The sequence below is a fragment of the Amblyomma mixtum genome, chromosome 8 (genome assembly GCF_055824585.1).
Source record: "Amblyomma mixtum isolate Tamu chromosome 8, ASM5582458v1, whole genome shotgun sequence".
Taxonomy (NCBI): Eukaryota; Metazoa; Arthropoda; class Arachnida; order Ixodida; family Ixodidae; genus Amblyomma; species Amblyomma mixtum.
In genome coordinates, this window is record NC_143019.1 from 79,945,582 (window position 1) to 79,971,292 (window position 25,711).

The following is a 25,711-nucleotide window of genomic DNA, read 5'->3' on the forward strand; positions in this document are numbered from 1 at the left end:
AGGCGGTCTCCGCTGCGGCCCTTTCGTCGACATTGGGTCGTTGAAGGTGTTGCAGTGGAACTGCCGGTCTATTCTTTCTGCTTCAACAGATTTAGTTTTGTAAGGCTAAAGAAGATGCGTCTGATGGTTTTGCAAAGACGAAGACGAAGTGACAGTGCTCTCGAGAGTCTTTGGCCAGCGCTACGCTTGTGTGCCTTTCGCCGACCTGATCCCGGACTGCTGCCGTTGCCATTCCCGTCGCCCCAGTACCTCGTACTAAACCCCCCGTTACATTTGGTGGAGGTGCTGGGGTAAAAACATCGGCCCTGGAGCTCCGTAGTCGTGCTCTCCCGACGCGCACGATGCCTGAGGACGTCCAACACCAGGCCGTACAAGTGGGCCAGGCTGTCATCTGTGCCGGCTCCCTTCGTCAACGGGACCCGACCATTTTCAGCGGCACGGACGAGAACGATGTTGAAGATTGGCTCACATCGTACGAGCGGGTGAGCGTATACAACAAATGGGACGATGTGACGAAGCTAAACAACGTCATCTTTTACCTCGCCGGTGTGGCTAACCTCTGGTATCGCAACCATGAGGCAGATATTCAAACCTGGTCCACCTTTAAGACTAAATTTTCCGAAGTATTTGGTCGGCCGGCTGTCAGGCAACTCCGAGCCGAACAGCGATTGCGCGAACGATCTCAGCAGGCTAGTGAAAGCTTCACTAGCTACATTGAGGATGTCGTCGACTTGTGCAAGCGGGTCAACGCTCGTATGTCGGAAGCCGACAAGATCCAACACATCTTGAAAGGCATCGATGACGACGCTTTTCAGATGCTTCTAGCGCGCGACTTGCGTACCGTTGCTGAAGTTGTCACGCTGTGTCAAAGCTTTGAGCAGTTGCGCAAGCAGAGGATGCTGACACGCCAGCGGCCACAGCAGGTTGAGTCGCTTGCCGGGCTCACGCCTGCTCCTGACCCATCGCTGCTACAGCAGATTAAAGACTTCGTGCGGGAAGAAGTGGCACGTCAACTTTCCTTTCTGCCGAGCGCTCACGACCGACCATCATATCTGGCTCCAGCCCTCCGACATACAATTCAAGAACAAATTGCTGAGGCTCTTCCACCGGCCCATCCGTCACCACCTGTCACGGTTCCGCTGACATACGCTGACGTTGTCGCCAGACCACAACCTGTGGCGGCTCCGCTCACATATGCCGAAGCCGTCGCAAGACCGCCTCCTGTCGCGGCTCCAGTGACGTATGCCGATGTCGTCGCAAGACCGCAGCCGCAAATCTATAATGCGCCTCCGGCGCATTTGCGAGGGCCAGTGGCTTACCGTCGACCTACTCCAAGGGTCAGCGATTATTGGCGCACAACGGACAATCGGCCGATTTGCTTCTTTTGTGGTCTCCCAGGTCATGTATCTCGGCATTGCCGCCGTCGTCGCCCGGACGCAGAAATTCCTCCCCAAGCTCCTGGGTACTGGCCTCCACCGAGTCAGTACTCTGTGCCAGCTGCGCCGCCGCAAAGTCGTACTTTCTCGCCGGACCGTTCTACCCTCTCCAGCCGCCGGCCCTCTTCTCCACGACGCCGGTCTATCTCGCCTATGCGACGTCGCCCCACCGCTAACCAGGAGGAAAACTAGGCGCCGCAGTTCCTGAGGCGAGAACTGCGTCCACAACGAACTTCGAAAGGCCTCATCCGTCAGCCGCTAACCTCATTGAAATTTCCGTCGACGGCGTTTCTGTCATGGCGCTTGTCGACACTGGTGCTGCGGTTTCCGTCATGGACGCAAAGCTGTGTAGTTCTTTAAGAAAAGTAAGGACGCCAATTGCTGGACTCTCACTGCGCACTGCCAGCGCTCAGAACATCCAGCCGTCAGCAGCGTGTACCGCTCGCGTTGTCATCCAGGGGACCATCTATGCCGTCGAATTCGTCGTATTGCCCTGCTGTTCTCATGCTGTTATCCTGGGCTGGGATTTCCTATCGCGCCATGCTGCTATCATCGATTGTGCTCGAGCTGAAATCGAGTTCTCTCACCTGCCCGAAGCTGTCTTGGACACTGCCCCCCCTTCTGGTGCCTGTGTTAAGGCCCTCGTTGCCGAAGACATTGACCTGCCTCCCTGCTCTTCTGTCCTCGTACCCCTTTCTTGCGGCCCTCTTCGCGACGACACTGTCCTCTTCACTCCGTCCTCTATCTTTCTGCACCGCAAGTGCCTGCCTCTGCCATACGCCGTACTGACTATATCCGCTGGCCTCTCCGTACTGTTCGTGTCTAACCCATTCTCGTTCCCCAACGCCTTGCGCCTAGGTGAATGTCTCGGCACTGTACAGCCATTCGCGTCTCTGCTCATCCGCGAAGAGGCGGACGACGCGCCGCACCTCTCCATAGCCGCACTCAGCCCACCTACTGCTGCGCCCGATCCCTCCTCAACCGAAGCATTCCTTCGCTCCATCGACGACAACCTTCCAGCGCCGCAAAGGGCACAGCTTCTCACTTTACTTGATCAGTTTCGCTCCTCATTTGACTCACATCAAAGTTCCTTGGGCCAAACTTCCACTGTCACCCATGCCATCGACACAGGTGACCACGCACCGCTGCGACAACGTCCCTATCGTGTGTCTGTCGCCGAGCGCCAAGTTATTGAAGACCAAGTCGACAAGATGCTCCAGAGCGGCGTCATTCAGCCCTCAAGCAGCCCATGGGCGTCGCCTGTGGTACTCGTCAAAAAGAAGGATGGCTCCATCCGCTTCTGTGTAGATTACCGCCGCCTTAATAAGATTACGCGCAAAGATGTCTATCCCCTCCCGCGCATAGACGACGCTCTGGACTGTTTGCAAGGGGCCGAACTCTTTTCCTCCCTCGATTTGCGTTCCGGGTACTGGCAAGTTCCTATGAAAGAAGCCGATCGCCCCAAAACCGCCTTTGTGACACCGGATGGCTTGTATGAATTTACGGTGATGCCCTTCGGGCTTTGTAACGCCCCCGCGACTTTTGAGAGGATGATGGACACCATTTTGCGCGGACTTAAGTGGAAGACATGCCTTTGCTACCTCGACGACATTGTGGTCTTTTCCCCGGACTTTGACACCCACCTCTCCCGTTTGAAGCACGTCTTGACCTGCCTCTCTGACGCCGGCCTGCAGCTGAACTTAAAAAAATGCCGTTTTGCCGCCCGTCAATTAACCATCTTAGGTCATGTTGTCTCTAAGCAGGGTGTCAGTCCCGACCCAACGAAACTTCGTGCTGTGGTTGACTTTCCCAAACCCACCTCCATCAAAGACCTGCGCAGCTTCCTGGGTTTGTGCTCGTATTTCCGTCGATTTATTCGCAACTTTGCGTCCATTGCTGCGCCTTTGACTCAACTGCTGTCTGGAAGTGCGGATCTATCACTGTGGTCTCCAGCGTGCGACGACGCATACAACACCTTGCGCCGTCTCCTCACGGCGCCGCCCATTCTGCGCCATTTCGACTCGGCCGCACCTACCGAAGTTCACACGGACGCCAGCGGTGTTGGCCTCGGCGCTGTCCTCGCCCAACGAAAACCTGGCTTTGACGAATACGTCGTTGCTTATGCTAGCCGCACACTCACACCAGCAGAACGCAATTACTCCGTAACTGAAAAGGAGTGTTTGGCGATTGTATGGGCCCTCGCGAAGTTTCGACCGTACATCTATGGGCGCCCTTTTGACGTTGTGACCGACCACCATGCGCTCTGTTGGCTTTGCAACCTGAAAGACCCCTCCGGCCGCCTCGCTAGATGGGCCCTTCGCTTGCAAGAATATGATATCCGCGTCGTGTATCGCACCGGCCGCAAGCATCAAGACGCCGATGCACTGTCACGCTGCCCCCTTCCAGCCGAGATCGCCAGCCTTTCCACCTTTTCCACCTCCGGCGCTTCTCTGCCCTTGCTTCGTCTCAGCGACATGCCTTCAGCGCAACGCATGGATCCGTGGATCGCTTCCCTACTCGACTTTCTCGCCAACCCGACGGCTGCTTCCCCGTCACGTGCGCTCCGCCGCCAAGCTGCCCATTTTGCGATTCGTGACAACCTACTTTATCGCCGTAACTACAGCTCCGAAGGTCGCAAGTGGCTGCTCGTTATTCCACGCCACTTACGCTCGGAGATATGCGCATATTTCCATGCTGCCCCCCACAGTGGTCACGCGGGCGTTTTCAAGACCTATACCCGCATACGGCTGCGCTACTACTGGCGCGGAATGTACACCTTCATCATGAAGTACGTACGCTCATGCATTCCCTGCCAACGTCGCAAGACACCTCCCCATCGTTTTGCTGCTGAGCTGCAGCCGTTACCATGCCCTCCACGCCCATTCGACCGCGTTGGCATTGATTTATACGGTCCGCTTCCCTACACTGCAGCCGGCAACCGTTGGGCTATTGTAGCGGTGGATCACCTTACACGATATGCCGAAACTGCTGCCCTTCCGGCTGCCACAGCGACGGACGTTGCCTCCTTCATTTTGCACCGATTCATCCTTCGTCACGGTGCACCTCGTGAACTGCTCAGTGACCGAGGCCGCGTGTTCTTATCTGAGGTGGTGAAGGCGCTTCTCAAAGAGTGCAACACGATTCACCGAACTACCACCGCCTATCATCCGCAGACCAATGGCCTCACTGAACGATTTAATCGAACCCTCGGAGACATGCTCTCCAAGTACGTCGCTTCTGATCACACGAATTGGGACCTAGTTCTTCCGTACGTTACTTATGCGTACAATACCGCTACGCAGTCCACCACCGGCTTCTCTCCTTTCTTCCTACTTTACGGCCGCCAACCCTCTGCTACTATCGACACAATTCTCCCTTACCACCCTGATGAATCTGAATATCGGCCTGTTTCCCAAGCCGCGCAACACGCCGAAGCCTGCCGCCAAATCGCCCGCTCACTCACGACTGACACCCAGTATCGCCAGCGCTCTCGCATCGACCAAGACCAAACCTCACCGAACTATTCTTCTGGAGCACTTGTGTGGCTCTGGATCCCTTCAGGCACTCCCGGTCTCTCCTCAAAATTTCTGGCAAAGTACCATGGTCCCTACCGTGTACTGGAGCGCACCTCTCCGGTTAATTATGTCGTGGAACCCCTCACGCCGTCTCCTGATCTCCGCCGCCGAGGACGGGAGACCGTTCATGTCCAGCGCCTCAAGCCCTACTACGACCCCGCCGTCTTGCCGTCATCCTAAGTCGCCAGGATGGCTCCTCTTGTCCCCGGGGCGATTGTAAGGCTAAAGAAGATGCGTCTGATGGTTTTGCAAAGACGAAGACGAAGTGACAGTGCTCTCGAGAGTCTTTGGCCAGCGCTACGCTTGTGTGCCTTTCGCCGACCTGATCCCGGACTGCTGCCGTTGCCATTCCCGTCGCCCCAGTACCTCGTACTAAACCCCCCGTTACAGTTTGTTTAATCAGTAAATTAAGTCCAGATTTAATTGCTCTTCAGGAAACGTGGCTCTCTAAAGATTCTAGGTACAATTTACAAAATTATCGTTCTTTCAGGCTTGACCGGCCCTCAAAAGGTGGTGGATTGCTATTGTTCGTATCCACAAAATTTTGCCACAGGGCAACTGTGTCATTTCAATATATGGAGAGGCAGTGCGAAATTCAGGCACTTGATCTCAATATTCCTGGATATCAGCCACTCACTCTGGCTAATGTATATTTTCCAACAGGTGTGCATGACGTTCGGCCTCTTGACTCGTTTTTATCTAGTTGCAGGAAACAGGTTTTAATTGTTGGAGACTGCAACTCGCATCATGTTTCGTGGGGGTTTCGTACAGATCGCTGGGGTACGCTCTTATGGGACTGGGCTTGTGTGAATAACCTCATATGTTTAAATTCGGGTCTCCCCACATTTGTCCGTGGTCAGGCTCGCTCAGCGTTAGACTTGTCATTTTCTTCCCCAGGAAAAACTGTGTCCTCTTGGGCGCCAGTTGACTGTGCCTCCAATAGTGATCACCTTCCGATCAGCTTCCAAGTTATGTGCCAGTTGACCTCTCCTAACAGCACACGGCGCACATTCATAAATTACGACAGTTTTAAAAATGCCCTCAAAGCAGACCTTCAGGAATTATCTCATTCCACCAGTGGAGATAATGCCATCCGCATTTGTTCAATTTTGGATGGAGCTCGTAAAAAATCGGAGTTCTTCGTTCAGGCACATAAGGGAACATCGCCGTGCCTTTGGTGGAACGCAGAGTGCGCTCGCGATTATAGGCGCCGAAAGGCTGCTTGGAAGAAACTTCTCCATAATCAGTGTCCCAAAAACTGGATCGATTATAAGTTCGTTGCAGCTACGTTTAAGCGCACCGTATCTCGTGCAAAGGAGTTGCACGATACTGAACGCTACGAATTCCTTTCAAAATCTGGTAATAGGCGCGCTTTATTCAATTACCTAAAATCCAGGAAACTAATCTCGTCCACCATGAACGCTGTCTCCCTAGATCAGTCACCGGCTGAACTTGCACAGTCCCTGGAAGAGATAGGCAGAGGTCTTGAGCGCCGATTTACGGCTCTTCTTCCTTCTCCTCAGGGATTTCTTGCCACTTTGGACGATTTCGAGGAGGTCTCCCTCACTGAGCTCTCGAACACTGTATCCCGCCTTCCACCCGCGGCCCCTGGCCCTGATGGTGTGACTTCTTCTATGATTAAAATTTTGTTCGAGGAATCTCCCACAGACTTACTGGCGCTTATAAATTACTCTCTCAAGGGGCCATGGATTCCGAATGAGTGGCGTCTAGCAAAGATTATCCCGTTGCTTAAAAAGCAGGGAGATGGTTATGTGTTAGACAATATAAGGCCAATTTCTTTAACTTCGAATCTCGTTAAGTAAATTGAGAGGGTGTTGCATGGTAGAATAATGTCTGTTATTTCAGAGACTGGGTTGTTGAACCCTTGCCAGATTGGTTTCAGACCAGGATGCTCTATATGGTGTGCCCATACCGATCTGGAGAGCCGCATACAGTTAGCTCGGCGCCGAAACCAATACGCAGCGCTTGTTACTTTAGATGTATCTAAAGCCTATGACAGCGTGCAGTAGGACTTCCGAGATACTTTGTGGCTTGGGTTGCTGAATTCCTTGCTGACAGGGAATTTTACTGCTTTCAGAACGGTGTTTCATCAAGCAGATTTCGACAAGCGAGAGGAGTGCCCCAAGGGGCGGTCCTCTCCCCTGTACTTTTTAACATCTTACTCAGCAGTATTCCCTGCAGTCCTCAGGTGTCCACCTATGTGTATGCTGATGACATCGCCTTTTTTGCTTCAGAGAACGACATTTCCTCTTTGTACCAGTCCTTACAGTCCTACCTGAATGTCCTAGACCAATGGTTAGGAGACATTAATCTGTCCCTTAATGTCAATAAATGTGCTTTATTGGTTTTTCCGCTCTCTCGTCCAGTTAATATCTCTATTGTTTACCGGAACCATGTAATTCCTCAAGTGCAAGGTGTCAAATACCTCGGAGTAATTTATGATCCTTCTCTTTCCTGGGGGGGCCCATATCGAGCAGATCACTGTGAAAGGAGTCCGAGCAGTCGGTATGCTGCGCAGGCTGAGCAGTGTTCGTTCTGGCATGAGAAGGCACTCACTTCTTATGATTTATAGAATGTACGTCCGTCCAGTCTTATAGTTCGGCTGTGTTTTATTCTCTGGTGCGCCAGCGTGTAAACTTCGCCCCTTGATTCTCTTGGAGCGGGAGGCATTGCGCCTTTGTTTGGGCCTTCCAAAATTTGTGGCGAATTCCGTTTTGTACCTGGAAGCGCGTACTCCATCATTGACATCTAGATTTCGGCTCTTAACGGTGAAAACGTTCATAAGAATGTGCGATTCTTCGCTCCATGCCTCCAATTTGATCTTCCTTCGTCAGCCTCGGCTATTTTTCAACGAAACCTGGTCTCCTTTCCGTACCCCTCAGATATGTTTGGTGCAATCCCTCCTTGACCCCTTAAACGTCCGCATTTCGGACATCCGTCCGGTATGCGCCAACTCATCTATTCAGATTGTCTTCGATGACATCTTTCCAAAACATGCAAAGTTAATGCCTTTTCGTTTGCTCAGCGGTTTATTGCAGGATTACCTGCTGTGCTTTAAATCTCATGTGCTCATAGCGACAGATGCCTCACAGTGTGAAGAAAAGGCCGGTGTTGGCATTTTCTCCATCTCCCTTGACTGGTCATTCTCACTCCGCCTTCCCGATTACACCCCTATTTATTTGGCCGAATTTCTAGCTGTGGTCTTAGCGTTGCGCAAATTAAACAGCTCCTTGTCATCTGTCATAATTATGACAGATTCATTATCGTTGTGTTCCTCTCTCACCGCGTCTACAACATCTCAGGCTCTTCGGTTACTCAAATGCTTGGTTCAACCCCACGTGTGTTCATTACGGTTGGTCTGGGTGCCTGGGCACAAAGGAATCCATTTGAATGAGGTTGCTGATACCCTGGCGAAGGCATCTCTTCAAGGCCCAGTCGTATCTGTGCTTCCACCCAGCGCATATATTACCGCGGCCAGGTTTCGCAGGTATCTGCGCTTGAAAGAATTCGCAGCATCAGCTCTGACCTCCTCTCCCGAATTCCGGCATCTCCATTACCCGTGGTGCAGTAAAGGATGGCGATCACGCAAGCTTGAGGTTTCCTTCACGCGTCTACGTTGTCGCGTGCCTCTTTTAAACTTCTACCTTTATAGATCTGGTCTGGCGGTCTCTCCATTGTGCCCTTTCTGCGGAGAACCCGAAACGATAGATCATTTCTTGTTGACTTGCCGCCGTTTCTCCTCTTTACGGAGCCGCCTGCTGGAGCTTCCGTTACGACAGCTTGGTCTAAGTCTGTCAGCTGGGGTTGCTCTGTCTCTTGGGGCTTCCTCCCTTGGGCACAGCAACTGGAATGTGCTCTCCGCCATGCAAAACTTCCTTACAGACACTAAACGGCTGCCGTCTTAAGCTCTGCTCTTTCTCTTGATCAATATTTCTCTGGAATGAAAGCTTTCTGAAACGTGGAATATTTAGCCCCGTTCTCTATTTCAGTCACCGATCTCACAGCATTTGTTTAGCCTATTTCAATTACACATCTGAGATCCTTTCATTTATTTCCTAATTGCTATTATTATCATGAATATTTTATTTTTCCCCACCATTATTTTCTTGTTTAACATTTTGTACACCTATCAGTTGCCGCCTGTGTCTTGGCCAATCCCCCGCAGTGGGTATGCGCCATTATCTAGAGGACAACAACAACAACAACAACAAGGCGCGGTAAGACCTGCCTATGTAATTCGCCTTTGTAAATAGAACCTGTAAGAGTGTGCTGGAGGTGCTGGGTTGATAAGCACGGACACCTCGCAACATCGCTGGAGACGAAGACTTGCCGGCATGCCCCCATTGCCCGTGCAAATGACCCAAGAAGCCGACGCACATCCGACCGGAGCAGCAGCGCCCGCTTGGCAGCACTACCGCGAGCCGCGGACGTTTTCCAGCAAGGCTGGCGAAGACGTGGGTGAGTGGCTCACTAATTACCAGCAGGTGAGCAAATACAATTGCTGGAAAGCCACTCTTCGGCTGGCTATTGCTGTTTTCTTTCCGGACGGTAGCGCCTTAAAATGGTTTGAAAACCATGAAGCGTCCTTGACGAGTTGGGACCACTTAGCGGAAGAGATCGGGAACTGCTTCGGATATGCCGCTGCCAAACGGAAATGTGCTGAGCAGACTTTGCTTCAGAGAGCGCAAGAGCCCGGTCAGACGTGCACACATACATATTAGAGGTGCTTAGGCTCTGCAAAGTCGTTAATCGATGTACGTCCAACGAAGATCGCGTTGACCATCTCCTCAAGGGCATAGCAAAGTACATGTGCAGTTTTCTGACTAGTAAAGACAATTTAGACTCTCCAACCGCCACCATAAAGCACTGACGCACCTTCGAAACTCTTAATCTGCGTCGAATTACTCCCAAGTGCGGCCACCTGCTAAATGTCACCACCGTCGCTAGCGTGCATTTCCATAAGCTTGTGAATGCTGTGAGTCTTCCTGACGTTATTCGTCAAATTGTACGAGACGGACTCTCCCGGCATCAAGATCTTAGACGCCGCAGTGAAGTTCCGTATGAGAGCTGTTCTCTGCGGGCAGCTCCGGCCCAACGCCCCTTCCCTGGAAACGGTCCAGTCATGCCCCTACCAGTGACACTGGCGTCGCTTACACCGAGCCCCCCGGATTCGCCGTCCCTCCCCCAGTGCGCCAGCTCGTCCGCAACGCCACCAGCGGCATCAGGAGCACGATGGCCGCTTTGACACTGGCTACGAGGAGTATTATTCCGAGTGCTCTCGCGACCCACCACTTCGTTACCGATGCCGCCGGGGACAGATATCCCGCTACCAGCCCCAAAGGTCGAACGCTCGCCCGAGTTCCAATGCGCCTGTTAATGACCTTGTCTTTAGATCTTCTCAGCGCCAATCCAGTTACGCGCAACCACGGAACGACTCTCTGCCTCTGACCGCAGCCTGACTCCACTTCTGCAATGCTCTCGCCGCTCGCCTTCTCCCCACCGTCGTTCCCCACCATCACCGGGAAACTAGCGTGTGCGGCCGATGAAGGTGCGGCCGTCGTTTCATCGACATTGCCAATTCCTCTGGCAATCGTTATGTAAAGAACCACCTTGAAGTTTTAGTGGACGGTATTTGCGTCTTGGCTTTAGTGGACTCTGGTGCCCCAGTGTTCATGTGAAGTGTTCAGCTTTCAAGAATCGCCTCGGTCGTAAAATAATGATCGCTTGGGATAGTGATGTGATATTCTGTGGCGTAGGGGGTGAACCATGTTTTTCCTATTGGTATTTGTTTTGTAAATGTAACGATCGCTGACCACGTGTTCCGAACTGAATTCATGGTGCCCCCTCGTTCTACGCACGACATGATCCTATGTATCAACTTTTTACACCAGTGCGGCGCCACCTTCGACTTCCGCACTTTCGGCATATCATTAGGCTCTGCTCTTCGGTCAGCACTCATAGAATACTCGCCGCTGAAAGCCCAAGCGTTTTCTGCCTCCGTAGACACTGTCATTCCACTGATGTTTGCCATATTCGCTCCCGATGTTTCCTCAAGCATTGTTTCTGATGCCTTCGATGTTCTGGTGGAACCTGGTTCCGTTAACTGTGCAAAGAAAAGTTTGCTTGTACCCCGCAGCCTCGTTCGTGAGACCAGGGACAATGCCACTCATTGAACTGTCAATCATACCAACGTACCTGCCGTATTGCCATGTGATTTCAATCTTGTCCACGTTGAGAAACGGCTTTCTGTGCCAGTTCCCATCAAACTAGACGTAGTGACCTGGCCGAATCTCAATTTCTAGCCCTTATCAACAAATCTGTAATGACCAGCGACGGCCGTGTATTGGTGGCCGTTATTTTGAAGCATGCTGACGTGCTTGACTTCGGTCGCAACCAACCACCATCGATTCCAGCTTCCCGTACCCAGCACATAATCAATAGCGGATTTCCACAAGCGATTCGACAGAAGCCATACCGCGTCTCGCCTTCTGAACATGGCACGCCGAAGTGAGCACGCACAAAAGCAGGAAGGTCGGTATCTCGCCGTTGATGCACCAGGCTCGGTTCGACCTGCATATGTAAATACCCATTGTAAATTGTGGGGACGCTTTCGTCCCCTGCGTTCGCTTTCCCTCAACGCGCTAGTTCCCTGTGGTTAGCTCCTCCGCAAAGCACTCCTCTCGGTTCGGTGACTTTCCACTAACAGGGGAGGGCGCTCGCGTCGCAGCGACACCAGCGCCACGGATGGCGTTTTGCTGCGCGCTCGCGGGGAGCTACGGGGTGTCTTCTCCCTCGGCACCGGGAAGCGAACGGACGTTTCGCTCGCAGCTTCGCTCTTCGTCGACGGGCGCCTCTTGGTCGGAACTTACTCCCGCCGAGCCCGTCCCGCTCGACCTCGGAGTTTATGCCTTTGCCCTACCGTGGGCGGACGTTCGCTCGTAGCCGTGCTGGTGAGTCGGACATCCTAGATTCCTCAGTGTATTTTGTTGCTAGCTGGCGTTGTTGTTATAGCAATAAATGCCTTGTTTGTGTCAGCCAGTGTGTCGTTCCTTTGTTCCCGCAGAGCAAGGCCCGCCGTGGTCGGCGTGCGCTCAGTAGCGTACGCGACCACGGGGTGGGGTCCGCGCGGTTTTGAACTGGCTCAGCCGCGGTTAAACGGGGAATACGCATTTATCTCCCCGATTTTAAGCCCCATAAAATAGAACCTGTAACAATATGTATACAGAAAGATTTAGTTTGTAAATTTCGTGAAAACATACGATATTATGTGCAGTCATGAAGTTTGCGGTGCGGGAATCTTTATTGTATAATTTTCTACTTCCACGATTCAGGTTATTAATAAAGTTGGGGAAGTTCGCGCATGACAGTTCAGTTTTGCCACACTGTGAGTACGGCAAAAGAGAACATGGCTCTGGCTGTTTTCGTTAGCGGTCCCTTCAATGGTCCAGTTTTTAACCCCTCTCTGCTCCTGCCTCTAAAGATTCCTTTTCCTGCTGGGACTTCGACCGATTCTGCTAGTAACAATTAGCTCAGTGTTTTATGTACGAGATTTTAATTCGTCCTGGGTGTTCTCGTCCTTCTATTTCAAGACAGTCCAAGTCCCTTTGTTGGAAAGACGCAGTCTACAACGCCTCCCGCTTTTTGAGCATCTTTAATTCCATTTATTCACCTATAGCAGATTTCCCGCAGATGCGAATGCCGATTATGAAATTGAACAAAAACTCGGTTGACTACGACATTGAACTCTTTCGGTTTGGCCACGTGATATTGCGCTCTAATACGAAAAAGTAAAAGTTATATGCTAATATCAGTTAACTCAATGTGTTTCAGCTACCTACAACCGCGGACATAATATCCTACATGCATATAGTACACATTCAGAGATCACACTGCGGTATCTTTCACGGCTTCTTAAAGAAAGATCAATAGAGATTTAAAAACCAAACACCGGTAAAATACAGAACTTTCTGTTCCTGAAATATGTGACGGGTCATTGTGAGCACCTGCGCAGTGAATTGTTATAGTTCAGAGTTGCTAATGCGAACTGATGCATGCCGGGTGGTAGCTTGAGATCCTGAGGTTAGTGAGCGAAAGAATTAATGTGTTAAAGCAAATGCAACGGCTTCAAGCCGTCTCTGAAATGCTGATATGATTCATGTTAAATGGAATAGCTAGTGTTAAGCAAGCAATTCGAGTTAAAGTTCAAGTTAGGTGGAGGAAAAAGTATTCCACCCATTGAAGGGAGCAGTACCAAAAATCGTCTTACCTTCAAGAGATTTTTATCATGAGGGATGCATTAGGAGTCACGCGGTGTGGCTCAGAAGAGAACCTCGTGGGCTCTAAACTTTTGACAAAGTGAGCATGTCGCCGTTGGCGTGATTAAAGGCCAGTAGAAAGGAAAAACCCTCGTTCTCCTGCCGTCAAACACAGAGATAAAACGTGGGGAATACTTAACAACATTCTTTACTTAATCAGTCAATCGTTATTTTTCCATCGAGATGTTGAGGGGACACCAAAAAAGACAAGGAAGGCTTGACGGGGAATGCCCCCCCTGTAGAAGGCTTACGCGGTACTAACGGTGGAATACAACCAAACGGTAAGAATGCGTGCATTTCGAAATTAGGAAAAATAAACAATAAAAACAGTTCAGCACTTCCATAGTACGAAGCGAAACAATACGTTAAGGCATTATGTAAGCGCATCAGTGGATAGTGCAGAACACAAAAAACTGCAAAGAGAAGCGGCACCTTTTCAGCTCGTCTTCTCATTTTAGCAACACGAAGACCACGCATAATGTTAAGCATTTCAAGAACGACAACTTGTGAAATCCGAAAGAAGTAAATGCGACAGTATTTGGAAGTTGGCCCGTCCCAAAGTATTCCAAAGAACCCCAAAATTTTGGAAATATGGCCACCAGAGAGCAAGGATTAAGTTGGATAAATAGCGATCAGTGGGTGGCCTAGGATGGATTAGAGCAGATTGTAGGGTGAATTAATGGGAACTCACTCACAATGGGAACTCACAAACTCACATTTTCAAATTTCGCGGTGCTGCTCATGTTGCGACTCTATCAATCAGCCAATCAGAGAACTTTGTTATTAAGAAACCTGGTGGTTTTGCAAGCCGGCATCCTAAACACCATAGCTTTAAAAACATTATTTAGTGCATGAACCATGGCTACGTAAAGGCAGAAAGCTGGCAAGGCCAAGCACAGGAAGTTATTTCCTTTAAAAACAATTTTCTTTTCGATCACTATAACTTCACAGCCAAAATTATATCACGTTTACTTTCCAAATAATGATGGTTTTCACTAACCTACCGCGGTGGTTTAGTGGCTGTCGTGTTCGAAGGCTGCGAAAAATGTCGCAGGTTCGAACCCTGACCGTGGCTGGCGCATTTGGACACAATCCAAACGCAAGAATGGTTGTTTTTTGCATGATTTAAGATCCGGTCAACTGTAATGCAGAGGCATTGAAAATGTTCCAGACACGTTACGAATTGACAGGTTATCGTAATTATCGGTTTCTTTACTGAAAAATATAAAACACCTTCAGATTTACGGCAAAAAGTGTTAAAGTTGAGTGAAATACAGCTATTATTGATGATTTCTGGATGTTTAAGGACCACAAAACTGGGCACAAATACGCATGCTCGCATAATAAATCAATTGAAAAACTCCGAACTCTATTCTTTCTTCCACAATGAAGCATTAGGGGCACGCACTTTTTAAGATGACTTGCATTTGCGTTTAGCTTTTCCATTTAGTGTTCTTGTGGTAACCTTCATGCAATCCTGTTTCCACTTTCACCGATTATTGATAAGTACGTCGAAAAAGATCTGTACCACAATAATGTCAGCAATTCAAACAGTTCTCTGAGAACAACTGACAATTGTTCACACGTTTACGCCCTCTTTAGCAGTTCATACGAGGACCATTACACGGCTAATTAACGCTGCATAAAAAAAATTATTGCGGAGGACTTCACTCCGACCTCTTAACAGCCGACACGCAACGCTCGGACGTTAAATTCTACGCATAGCATTGTACACAGTACATGCTTGACCCTCAAAACATATTGTCCTCTTGCACACGGAGGAAGAGCTGGCAATAAAACGAAAAGCTTGTCGCCATTAACAAAGACTATGTTCTCAAATAGCCCATAAATCTAGTCACTCTGCGACCCACCCATTTACGGGCTGTACTTAACAATAGCTGTGTTCTCAAATAGGCAATAAAATTAGTTGCTGTGGGACCAGCCATTTATGAGCTCTGCCATAAAAAATGCCCAAGAAGAAGAGGAATTCTTCGGGATGAGAGACCAGGAAATGTTTGTTTTCCGCGAAAAAAATGCCATTCCAGCAGAAATTTTGATGGTGTTGCTGAACTGAAAAGGAAATTCCTTTGCAGCTCTCCGCAGCTTTCCACAGAAACAGCTGATTCAAAGATTTCAGGTTCAGCATATAGAGAGTTTAGACAGCTGCAAAGCTGAGCTTCACCGGATATGTGAACCTCGGGTGGCCCCGATGCGGCGAGAGTGTCATCGTTAGTGGCAGGTGTCATTGGTTCTTGTTCAAGTGGGGCTGCTGAAGCCTGCATAGCAGAGTTTCATGCAGCAACTCAGTCGTTGAATATCCGGTTTAGGGTATCCTTTCTCTTTAATATGAAAACATATCCCGCATGTAATGCAAACCAACTCTTCAGTTACGTTGACAAGAAATATGAAGTATAAAACCGAAATTTAGCTAGTGTTCGTTAAATTTTGACATGCCGCCAGCAGAATCTCTTGTGTGCGGCCTATACAAAGGAAGGAAATAAATGGCATGTAGCTAAGATGAGATTCGAGAATATTCTTTTTCCCATGGACAAAGTATTTTCAGGACATCTCTGTGTTGTTAACTGGCAAAGTTGGCAAAATCTTGGCACCTGATGTCTAGAGTAAGCTAAAAAATGGCAGAAAACATTACAAAAAGTACCGATCACATCAGCCCAAGCATGCTAATTTGCGCGATGTGCCCGAGAACTCGAGCCACAATGTCTAAAAAATTTCTGTCCCTTACATGAATGCATATAGGATTTCCCCGGATTTCGAAAAGACTGAGTGACGAAAAGATTTCTTCAATCTGCTTTCCTTCAGTAACTGACATTTCAGTACTTCATCAAGAGTGTAATTGAGGTTGTTGTAAGCTATTTATGGGGTTAGCTTTGCAATATTCCGCCGGCAATTTCTCCCCCATAGCAGCACCTAAACGTACGGCAGAGCCAAGTTTCCAGCAAGAAGCAGTTGTTTCATGAAAGAAAACGAATGCAGTCGAAGGTGAAGCGCACGAAGCCTTTTTTGGCGGCACCGTAAGATGCATGGCAGCATTTAGACGAAGGCAGCGGACATCTGAAGTTTCGGCAACAATGAAGTCGCCATGAATTTCACGGCACTCCTCTTACCCAGCAAGAAGCCTGCGCACTGTCGCGGTTTTAATCTGTGATTACGTCACCATTCTGAATGCAAGGGCAAATCTACTTTGTGCGCTTTACCTACTTTACCTATAAGCTTCATAGAATTGAATTCTTGAATATCGTCGAATTCTCAAACAAACCATTTAAACTTCATTTTAAGGCCGCCTCCATGGAAACGCTTTCAGTCGAATTGGAGGAAGCGACTCAAGTAATTCAGGCAGACTAGGCAGTATTCAAAGACGGAATCTGCAATGCCGTTGCGCTAGCTCCTCTGACCTCTTCTACGGACTCGTAAGTGAAGGCGTGTAGATGGTGGTAAAGTTTACTTTGAAGATCCTCTGGTACGAAAGAGTGCGTTTGCGCCAAATGAGTACTCCGCTTAGCGCGAATACGACGAATGGTTAACCTACAGGAGAGGTCCCCAAAAGGACAAGGTGGACCTAACCGCTTCCCCAATCCCCAAGACTAATGCGACTGAGAGTAGTAAGTGCAAATAAGCTTGGCGCTACGACGCCTTTTAAACGCACTGCAGGAGAGCTTGCCTACCTGCCCTGTTTCTGTGCCGACCAAGTACAAATAACTTTTCTGAAGCTAAAAAGCAAAGAGGGTTTTATAGGAACCCACGAAGAACTTCACTAGTCGCCCCCACCTTCGGTGCTCTAACGCCTCTCCTTACAGTGTCTTGGTGCAAAACTTCGATACGATGAAACGGTGACAAAGAGAAAAATAAAAGTTTTGTTGGTTCCCTGTACGGCTCGCCACTAGGGCTTCCTCCAGTCTAAGTGTTGAGGAAGACAGATTTCCTTATTGTCCACCGGTCATTCGGAGGATCACACTCCGGCAAAGAAGCAAAGATGAGCGAACCATGCTGGTAACTTGTCTCTAAGGGACTCAAAACTCAAGAACAACCGGAATAAAACGCATTCGATTAGAGTAGGAAATCCGTGAGCTGCCATGTTCTGGCTACAGCAGCGCGTAATGTTTGGCATTAAACGGGGACAAGATTAAGCTGGGTTTTTGTCCTGATACAGCATATCCCCCGCTTTGAAAATAATTTTTACAGAAATATTGTCCTCAGGACTATCAAATCTGCTCGCTTCTGTATATTGATGTGAGGATCCGTCTGCGACAGCAAGCCTACGGAAGGCCAGCCATTGCAACGTTAAAGAGCGCGGCAGAAAGAAAACTTCCTTGTCGCAAACGTCGCAGTTCCGTCGTTGCCGTGCTTAAGGGGTCCCTAACGCACCTCGTATTCAACGATCACACACAAACGAAATGGCAAAGCGGAAATGATCGCCAGAACAGCCGTGCCTTGCAAAGTATTTAGTATACAGCCTTCTAAGACACTGTCCTAAACCTTGGTGACGTGAAAATTGGCAAGTGTCGCAAGGCCAAAAGCTCCGTGATGCTGGGGCGGCCTAATATGTCGGAGACGCATCTTTGCGCACTAAACCATGGGCATAATTCGGTCATGCTTGACGGAAGTGCCTTGCTTCCTTTATCCGCTACGTTATGAGAGCACTTGGTGGCTTTTACGCCAGCTCAGCCGTACGGAATGTGATCGAGACCGGGCGAAACGAGGCCGGGTTCGTCGTCTTTCTCTTAGGCTTCAATAACGGAGCAATGAAAACAACCTTCGAAGATAGTGGAACGTCAATGGTCTCCCAAACACGATATAAATAGCTCCTTGCTGTAAATAGAGAGAGTTTCTGCAGCATTTGTTCGCCTGGACTGTGAAAGGAACGTTCATGACACCTACGCACGAAGCAGAAGGAGGTCAGACCACAATTCAAAAGTTTGCACATACGAAGCCATTCAAAGTCCTCAGCCAAACAAGGAAGAGCCTTCATTCTTGCGCAAAGCGTTCAGAGGTACCGAAGGGCGAGATTATCCACCAAACTACTAATGGCTCACCATAATAAAGCCAAACTTCCGTAAAAGGACACCAATTCAGACCTGCAGAATTTATGCGCTGTCGATTATCAGATTGAAGCCTACTTAATTTTGTCTTCAGGACCCGTCCCCCTTCTTCCTCATAATTTGTCACTCATCCTTCCTCTGCGCTGAACAAAGATCGACCACATTTAAGCCCGCGGCCTGAAAATGATCAGTTGAGTTGACCGCCGATGTTGCTGCCATTTAATATAAAGCATTTTACTGCTACTATCGCTAGAAACGCATCCTGCAAAATCCTTGTAATTGTTCCAGTTCACTATCTGGTCTGTGTTCGAACCCGGAGGCGGAGGTCGGCAGCATACACCTCAATTGAGAAACCTTTGACCACTTTACCAGGGCGTCTGTTGGATGCAATTTCAGATCCATAGTTGTGGCTGAGGCCATTGGCCAAAGCAAAGTGGGCCGTCCAACACTATTAACGCTAAGATGCAAATCGTGTACAGTGTCTGCTAGTGGCCGTGGACATCCGCGTTCCTGTCACCCCAGAGTGATGGCCATTGAAGTCATCGCAAATAAATCGAAGAGCTGAGTTTCGGCCACAGAGCTGTTTTAAGAACCCCCTCCAACGCCTAACCGTTCCACTGTGACACTTACACGGATGCGCCAGAAAATGCTATATCCTCACAGCCACTACATCAACAACGTCCGAGCAAACATTTGTGATGTACAATGACACGTATGGTATTATCTGGCGTATGCATAGCGCGCCACTTCCGACAGGAAAATAATTTTTGCTTCCGCTTTTATGGTCGAATGTCGGAATAAAGATTTGCCACTTGGCAAGCGATGACTAAAGAGGCCAATACCGAAATATACGCTTCTAAAAAAATCATTTCAGCCAGTGTGCAAATAATCCTAGCACAGGTCTATTGCATCGTGAACGGCACTTTCCAATATGCTGAGTTCCGTGAGGATTAACACGAGCCATGTTAAAGCAAGAAATATTTCGCTGCGAAAGCGGTAATAACGTACTCACACAAAAGCACCAGCTAATGACATGTGGTATCTCAGTAGCATTCTAACGCAAATCCTAGAGCAAAATGCGCAAAAAGCTGCTCAAACCCCGCTTTCTACCTTCTAGTTCTGCGTAACGCATTCTTTAATATGTTGACAAAATTTGTAGACGGAGGCTTACTCTGGACAACTGTAGTTGGTTTGAACCGCCGCTGCTGACGCATGGGAGAGTCCTCTCAGCAGTAAAGTCTGGAGGTGTTCCGATCGCTCAAGGGTTTCAGCACATTCTGCTGATGCAAATCGAACATCCAGCTCTCAGGCGGGGGACCGAAGCGTCTGAGTGGGATCCATCCCTCGTGAACATGGACACCTCGGCAGAAGCGACTGGAAAACCAGAACTCAACGCAAGGAACTGGTCTTTCTCAGGTGCAGACTTGCCTGTCAGTTGGCTTTTGGGGCCAATAGGGAAATATTTTCAATAATTTAAGGTACTGACACGCCGCTGCGGTAGCTCAGTGGTAATGGCGCTCCTCTGCTCACACGTAAGACACGGGTTTCATCCCGGCCGGGGTGGTCGAATTTTGGATGGAAGTGAAATTCTAGAGGCCCATGCACTCTGCGATATCATTGCACGTTAAAGAACCCCACGAGGTCGAAGTTCCCGCAGCCTTCACTACGGTGCCCCTCATAGCCTGCGTCGCTTTGGACGTTAAACCTCATAAACGAAACCAAACCAAACCAACGCACTGACACGGAAGGGGCAGCCGCTGAATCTCGCTGTATGGTCACCACCACAGTTGGCACACAATGCGCTTAGCAAGCGTTTAGTCTTGTGTGACAACCCCCATCGCTCTGTGACGTATGTAGACATAATGTGACGTATGTAGACATACAGAACACCTTGCTGACTCTCAGGTTTAATGAAAAAATGCGAAAAAGAGCTTGCTATGAGCACCGTGGGAAGAGCAAACGGGGGGGGGGGGGGGGGCAGGGAGAGAGAGCCATGCACGTAAAGAAAAAATGCGAAAATATTCCGAGCATAGTCCTCTCACCCGCGCCTCATTTCTGCTCCTGTGTACGTATTCCGCTCTTTGGACATTTTTATTAAACTTTTAAGTCAGCAATCTGCACTCTGCGTGCGCCTATATGCAAATGTTCAAGGTGGAACCACAAATGAAATCGCACCAACTAGCCTGGAAACATGTCATTCCCTCCATCCTTTGCAACGTTGAGCTCCCAAGCAAACTTTGGCTGCATATCGAGTCGTTGGCGCTTGACATAACGGGAAAGGCCTGTCGGTGAAATCGGGGATCAGATGCTTTGTGAAGACAAGAACAATTTCTCTGAGGTATCCTTGTTCGGAGTGAATGTCGGCACAAATTCCTTAGCAAATTTCACTGCTCATTTCATTCCTGATGACTTCCGACGATGCACTAGGCACCGCACGTGAAGAACACTTTGTGGTTTCGAATAAGTAAGAACTATTCTCTCTGAAGACCTAGTTAGGATACCCTCGATAATAGAGATGTTCTGCATATAGAAGTGCCAAAGCCGGAATTTCAACCTTATGCTACCTATTAGAGACCGCTGCTTAAGGGTATGAACGTAGTGCTGCCTGGCGATATCCAGGGGAAGATCCCGTTTGGTATTGAATGGGCTGTGAATCGAGGCCGCGAATACCATCAACGAATTCCGCGTGCCATCCATAAAAGAAACAAGCTACCTCATCGTTCTGTCCACGGCCAATATGAGGCAAAGCTTCGAGCGCAATTATCGGACTTGTGGCATGTCTAAGAGCTCAGTCTCTGTTTCTCGCTTTTGCTTCTTTTCTATTTTTTCTCATCGCCAGGACACTGACGCATGTGAAAGTGCAGTTGAGGCTTTTTATTTTTCTTGTGTCATTAATTGTATCTTCCACAGACGGTTGCCATGGCAGGCTGTAGTGAGCATATAAGGTGTGGAACAGGACATGTTGTTTCAATGATTATTTTTGTAAGGGCAACCGATCACGACTCCTTTTAAAATGCAACACACCCTTGCGCTGTGCATTGCACATTACCGTCTTCATGAACTTTTATCTGCGACACGAACAGGTCATATCAGCTTAACCTCGATGAGATATTGACCTAATTCTAATATCATGGCCAGATGCGCAGACGAAACAGCAAATCAAAACCATGGTGCAGACAGGCTGAACACAAGTGTTCGCACGTCTATTCAGTTTAACTGCTCTAAAACAATGCAATTTTTTGCGCCACCTTTCTTTACAAATGGTGCTCATGATTAGCCATTGATTTTAGCGCTTTAAGGTAAACATTACCTCTTGATGTCCATTTCCTATACTCTCTAGGCTTTCTTATCTCTTTCAGATAAACCCCAGTGATGCGACTGGGTCGTCGTAGTCTATCAATGGAGTTTCAAGCCTTGTGGCTCCATACGCTGCACTCGCCCTGGGAATCTATAGCGTCCTCTTCTGCGCTGTCCTCGTCAAGTTCTCGTCGTCCCCTTAAAGATGCTCGTACCGGAGCAGTCGTCGTTTTCCTATAGAGCCAGAAGCATTAAGAGGGCACGGCCTACATCTAAGACTAAAAGTACGAGACAGTGCATAAAAGTACAGACAGGCGACGTAAAAGACTAAAAGTACGAGACAGGCAACGCAGATGAAACAACGTCTTCTTCTTGCGGTTTGAACAAACTGTCCCCGACGTTATTCATATACCGATATTCGACAAGAAAGCAGCCCTTGTCCCTCAGGCTGTGTCTATTTATATTCAACTGCTAACATGAGTACACCTTTCATGTAGGCCCAGCAATCAAATGAAACTTTTTGCCGAAGGCTGCAAAACATAATTTCCCTTGAGAACGTGCGGACTCAAACAACAGCGCTCAAAGCCATGCCCTCAGTACACACGAAGAAATAGTAAAAAGAACTACAGAAAATGTTTACTACATTCTAATCAGTGCGAAAACACGGATTTGTGTTACGCAGAAGGCGACGATGAGAGGCCAGTGGCGCCGGATGGAGCAGATAGAACTTGATGAAAACAATCCTCTGCAATACACAACGAGAGTTTTTGGTGCGTGGTATTTACTATACATTATGGAATACTGAGAGGAGCAGGTTCAGGTTACTTACAAAGCATGCACCTAGTGACTTCACTGCACTATCCTGACAGAAAACAACAGAGCTAAAAGGGCGGCAAATTTAGAGACCGCATCAAGAGCGGAAACCAGTCCGGTTCAAGCTCTCGTTCATCCTAGTCTCTCGCAGCGTCCTTTGAAGCTACTCTGTTCGCGTTACTGCGGCTTCGACTCCCTCAACCGGGCACCGGTGGCCTCCGATCTGGGGTTCTCGAGGCAGCGCATGAACTCATTCACTGAAATGACGCAGGCCTACAAAGCCGAGCGTCGGCTCTACCCTCCACCCCATCCCTCCCTCGACAATAGAAGGGATCAATAAAGGGCGTGTTTTGAGTCGCCTACAAAGTGTTCGATGGTTTGGTTTGGTTTATTGGGGTTTAACGTCCAATGTGACTCAGGCTATGAGAGACGCCGTAGTGAAGGGCTCCGGAAATTTCGACCACCTGGGGTTCTTTCAGTGCACGTTAAAGAACCCCAAGTGGTCGAAATTTTCGGAGGCCTTCACTACGGCGTCTCTCATAGCCTGAGTCGCTTTGGGACGTTAAACCCCAATAAACCAAACCAAACCATCAGAAACCTTGGAGGCGGCTCAAAACACGCACTTCATCCACCCCTTATATACGCTCGCGCTATCATCAAGTCCACAAAAAACCCATCCTGTACCCTCTGCCACCACCACAAAGCCACTCTCGACCTTATCCTTTTCCTTAGCCTGGCGGATCCTACCCCGCGGGGCTTGGAGCACCTTACCACTTGGGATGCTTGGGAGACCCTACTGCCCTCCGAGGACCCGGCCAAGCAAGCCATCGCCGGAGGCCGGGCTGCCAGCGTCATGAGCCTCCGGGACATGAACATTTGAGCGCAGTGGGGCCGTGCGGTGGGCCAAGGGCCTAGTGTCCCAAACTTCCCTGTTGCAAATAAATTTTCACCACCATCCCAATCGTGCATACTGATGTCATATCTGTTCCTGCCTCTTTTTTCTGTGCTCCCGAGGTGCACATGCAAGATACGATTGCGCTAGGCTCTTAACCTCCGGATAACCGCTTTCGCACTAATACCGCGCAGCACTAACAATCACACCACCCTCGCCCAATGTCTTACTCTGCATCGGTTTTGTTGCACTGCATTCGTTGCTTTGAGCTCCATCGCTGAGCACGCTGCACATAAGGAAGAAAAAGGCGGGAAGAAAATACAATTAGTCAAGAAACAAAGAACACAGCATGGCGGAAGTAACTTCTCATAGCATGGAGTACCTTCACCCAAGAGAAATCAAATTATCTACCAATCGTTACAATTTTATACTTCCGCTGTAGCTTTCTCATAATTCTGCCTATATTTTATGTCGTAGCATTAGCTGCTTATGTGCAGTGAAACCAGACAGTTCTGCTCACGAACTGCACCTGTAGTATCGTACTTTCACCTCGAAAAGCCGTTCCACTTGCACGGGGAAGCTACGAACCTCTCGATGCGAAAACTGCACCATGCTCGAGATCACAACAGGAAATGTTTCGTTTAAAATGCAAGGAAATAGCATCCTGCCTCAAAGTAATGTCGCGCCGCTATCTCCACATATAGTGCTCATGAGAGACCCGTAAAGAACTCCGAGTCGCTCAGGGAAGAAACCTGCGACGAGACGTGGCGACTACGGGAAATTACAACGTGAGTCCTCACCGAATTTGAAGTCAGATTTTATAGGGCCGATGGCGGCAGTATTCACGCTGCCGGGTTTAATGGCCGATAATGAGCCCTTGTATCTTGGAAAGAGAGAACGGCTGTTTCTGTATAGACCACAGAGAGTACTCAAAACTTCAGTACACAGAGCGTGGCGAAGTGCCGCAAATGTTTTCTCAGCCAATCCATTCAGTTAGCGCAAAACTGCAGTGAAAACGAAGCCGAGAAGTAAATAGAAGAAGCAGCGATTTTATATCATAAATTTACTCCGTGCCGTGTAAGATAACATGACACCCATATATATGAAAAATTAAAAGTTTTATTTCGCTGCCTTCGCCTCATGAGAGTGCAAGCTCTCACCAGATATTGTGAAAAAGAATTTGTGTCATAATAACTTTTTCCTTACGATTTCTTCCAGCTTAATGAAACTTGTTACGCTAGTTGCATTCATGCCGCCTCCAATTTTTATTACATATGCGCAAATTAAGGATGCAACGAAAGGCGCACGTTGTCTTCACTAGAAGCTTTGAATACAAGTACTGGATAGTATACGCGCCTTAAGCAAGCCAAGAGAAACTGCTTTTTACGGCGCGGTCAAGACTGTTGAAAGGGTCGAATTCCTGCTCAAAATGGCGTAAGTCATTCGTGCGCTGCTCATAGATGGTTGTAGAAGTATTCTGGTAACGGCGAAGTTATTTCGCTCCTGTATGTGCCGCTCCCTTCATCTGTTTCTGTAATTCGAGCTGGCCAGCCTGCTTTTTCCCCAGTGCTTCAAAGCTTGAGGAGCCTCTGTCTGCACACGCTTGTCTTCTAACAGAAGAACGTTCGTGGACACTCTCGCATGTTTCTATGTTTTCGATACCGCCCTGGTCGTTTGCTGGTCATTTTCTTCCTCTCCAGCGCTTTGAGCACCTCCCGCTGCTTTCGTAGCATGACGCGCCGCCGCGCTCGCTCGCTCTTCCTCGGCCTTAGCGATGCGTTCATCCAGTTTTCGTATGCGACTACGAGGAGCTGCAGATTTTTGATATACGCCAGCCTGCCTATTCCATCGGTATTCCTCCGCAATTTCATGGTGACGGCTGCATTTCGAAATGGAGAACAAATCAACTAAAAATCGCGATTCAAGTGCTACAAACTCCTGCATGACAATTACAAGACAGCGTGAGTCGTGACGGCAGCTTCATAAAAAAAAACTCTGCCTCTCCCGTAACCGAGAGTAGAGTAAGCATGAAATGTTTACGGGCATAATGCGAAGCGCGCGCGGACACGACGAGACGCAGGCCTGACAAGAATGTATATGCAGCGCGTTCGAAACTGTCCGAAGTGCGTAGAGGCGAAAGCGTTTTCAGCACCACTTTGCGTATGTGACACTGGTGATGTTACCACTGGATTACGTCACACATAATTCATGACGAATTAATGACAAATTACTGATTAGTGTGTAACGACTGATTAATGACTAAATACTAATAAACTGCTAATTAATGACGCTTAAGCTTCGCCTT

At 48.9% G+C, this 25,711-nt stretch overlaps 1 protein-coding gene across 1 annotated transcript in view; it reads left to right on the plus strand.

The window, feature by feature from the left end:
• The first annotated feature begins 341 nt into the window (after nucleotides 1-341).
• LOC149333164 (uncharacterized) overlaps nucleotides 342-25,711 on the plus strand; it is a 70,090-nt gene continuing 44,720 nt past the window's right edge. The window contains exon 1 of the mRNA XM_089557668.1: nucleotides 342-1,462. Within this exon, the coding sequence (XP_089413794.1) occupies nucleotides 342-1,462 (1,121 nt within the window). The remainder of the gene's footprint in view (nucleotides 1,463-25,711) is intronic.